At 62.6% G+C, this 2,934-nt stretch overlaps 1 protein-coding gene across 1 annotated transcript in view; it reads left to right on the forward strand.

Annotated features, from left to right (window-relative positions):
* The first annotated feature begins 310 nt into the window (after positions 1-310).
* The window catches only part of PTGDR2 (prostaglandin D2 receptor 2), a 3,397-nt gene continuing 773 nt past the window's right edge, over positions 311-2,934 (forward strand). Inside the window, exons 1-3 of the mRNA XM_014539194.1 lie at positions 311-472; positions 1,914-2,006; positions 2,334-2,930. Coding sequence (XP_014394680.1) covers positions 2,517-2,930 — 414 coding nt within the window. The 5' untranslated portion in view covers positions 311-472; positions 1,914-2,006; positions 2,334-2,516. The remainder of the gene's footprint in view (positions 473-1,913; positions 2,007-2,333; positions 2,931-2,934) is intronic.

Raw genomic sequence — 2,934 nt, forward strand, 5'->3', positions numbered from 1 at the left:
AGCAGCAACCGATGATGCATCAACAGGTGGAACAACAAATCAACGTTTTTCTCTCTCAAATCCACCAACCAATAAAAGTTCAATCAACCAATAAAAGTTCTTTAAAAAGCACCTGCCTCTGCACACGTGGGCTCAGTCCCGGGCACACACCTGTCTCCCACGTGCTTGTGCACCGGCTTCTGTAAGGTCTCCTTTGTCAAGGGGGGGGGCAGGGGGGGAGGGAGGAGGGCGCAGTCAGGTCCCTTCCCTATCAAGCAGATGAACGTTCCTGAACACGGCCCGCCGGCTGTCCCCGCCTTCCCCGACACACACACACACACACACACACACACACACACACACTCACTCGCCCGAGAGGATTTCCTCCCTCAGCCTCGCTCCTGCCTCCTCCTAACCAGCGCTCTTGTCTGGCTGCCACCAGAACCGCCTGTGTCCAGGGCTGGGACCCTGTGCCCGCTCCCTCGGTGCCCAGGTAAGGAGGCGGTGGCGGGCCGGGCAGTGCGGTGCCCTCTCTGCACCGAGAGATGAGTTTCTCCAGGGGAGAGGCTGCTGCTAGGATGGCCGAGGGCTGGGTTTGCCACAGACGGGAGGGGACGTGCTGCTCAGAGGAGGGGCCGCATTATCTTCAGCATTAACTGGACCGCACAGCGGTCTTGGGGTCACAGGCCCGAGTTCACCCCCCAGAAGGTCGAGGAGTCGGGGTGCAGACCCGGGCCCCTGACTCTGAAAGCTGGTGTTCTCTGCTCCAGCCCCCGCCAAGACGGCCCCCGTGCTGGGCTCCCTCCGATGCCTGAGGCCGGGGCTGACTCTGCAGCCAGAGCACCCACCTGGCTGCTCCCCGGGGCGGCAGGCTGGTGCTCTCTGAGCACCCCCAGGGGCCCTGGGCGCAGCTGCTGGACCGCAGGGGATGGCCAGGTGCAGAGGGGATGGCACTCGGCTGCCTGCCGGGAGACTTTGGGCGACTTGCTTCTCCAAACCTCAGTTCCTCTTCTGAAAAGTGGGATCACACAGGCCACTGTGCGTGAGTGAGCGAGTGAGTGAGTGCTCCACAAACTAACGCTTAGGAAGTGAGCTTTCTCAGGCAGCACGGCCCCTCAGCGCCCACCCGCCTGCCTGCATCCCAGCGCCAAGGGGCTCATCTGCCAGGGAAGTTCTAGACTGATATCCCAGGACCTCACCCTGCAAAGGGGGCGGACATTCTCATCCTGGCCGACAGCGCTTCCCCTGGGGAGAGGGACACCCTCCCCCCACTTCCTTCTCTTCTTCCTCCATCATCTCTCACCCGGAGCAGAGGGAGAGGAAAGAACGCGGGCTGAGCGCTAAACTGTTACTTCTCTGCTTGTCTGTATGGTTTGGGTGGCTTTGGGGCAAGTTATTTAAACACTCGCGCCTCAGTTTTCTCATCTGCAAAATGGAATGGAGAGAAGTACTGGCACCTTTCTTGCAGTGCAGTAAGCAGGAGAGCATCCGTGTAAGAAACCTACCACAGTCCTGGCGTGCTGTGGGGGCCCGGGCAACCTGAGCCCTTCCCTCCTTCCCCCCTTCCTCCTTCCCCCCCATCCCCCGCCACCCGACTCCAGACGTGGTCCAGGCAGCCCCAGTCTCTCAGCCTCCTCAGCCCTCACATCAGATGGAGTCAGATTCTCCGTGAGGCTGTGGGCGTGCACATCTCGGGGCCTGCACACCTGCCGGAGGCTGGCTTCTCCAGCGATTCCCGGAATAGCTGCTCAGGCAGCATCTGTTGCAGGAGTGCACGGCCCAGTGAACAAATGAATGAACAGGCGGGGCTCCCTGGGGCAGCCGCTGGCTGGGGCTCCCACCGGGCAGGGGAGGGGTCTCTGCCGGAGGCCCAGCAGGTAGTTCCTCCTGCGCAGCGCTCCCCACTCTTATCTTAGTTCCTCTTCAACCATCAGAGGAGGGGCCGCTCCATTATTTACCGTCAACACACCCAACCGGCTGCCACTGTGGGAGCAAAGGGCCCCAAGGAGACTCTGCAGAGACACAAGGTCAGAGGCTGCTGTGGGTGGGGGAGGGACGACATCCCTTAAAGGCACAGGCTCCGTCCGTTCGTCCATCCCCAGGCCCGCGGAGCCCTCCTGCCTTGGAGGGGAGGCCTCAGCCACGCTCGTTCTCCCGGGTCAGGGAAAGGGGTCCTTCCTGGCCCGACCTTGTTCCTCTGTCTCCACGTGAGCTTAGGCATCTGCCTAACAACGATAACCACGCTGACATCCACGTGGGGTGGCTGTGGGCCGGTCCTGCTCCACATGCTTCTGTATATTAGCTCATTTACTCCCCCAACCACGCTCTGAGCGAGGTCATGTTATGACTGACAGGCATGTTGCCCAGAGGGAGGCTGCAGGGTCAGCAGTAGGGGAGCTGGGAAGTCCCTCATCACTTCCGATCCCAGGGGCCTCGCCAATCACATCCGTGAGCCAGACCCCGTCTCCTGGCCAGGGTCCCCTGTTGCCCTGCACCGCCCACCTCCGTGCCTGCTTCTCTGCAGGGCAGCGCCCAGCATGTTGGCCAACGTCTCCGCGAAGCCGCTCTGCCCGCTCCTGGAGCACATGAGCCGCCTCCAGAGCCACAGCAACTCCAGCATCCGCTACATGGACCACGCATCGGCGCTGCTGCACGGGCTGGCCTCGCTGCTGGGCCTGGTGGAGAACGGCCTGGTGCTCTTCCTGGTGGGCTGTCGCATGCGCCAGACCGTGGTCACCACCTGGGTGCTGCACCTGGCGCTGTCCGACCTGCTGGCCGCCGCCAGCCTGCCCTTCTTCACCTACTTCCTGGCCGTGGGCCACTCCTGGGAGCTGGGCACCACCTTCTGCAAGCTGCACTCCTCCGTCTTCTTCCTCAACATGTTCGCCAGCGGCTTCCTGCTCAGCGCCATCAGCCTGGACCGCTGCCTGCAGGCGCTGCGGCCCGTGTGGGCGC

This window comes from Myotis brandtii, unplaced genomic scaffold (assembly GCF_000412655.1).
Source record: "Myotis brandtii unplaced genomic scaffold, ASM41265v1 scaffold2089, whole genome shotgun sequence".
Taxonomy (NCBI): Eukaryota; Metazoa; Chordata; class Mammalia; order Chiroptera; family Vespertilionidae; genus Myotis; species Myotis brandtii.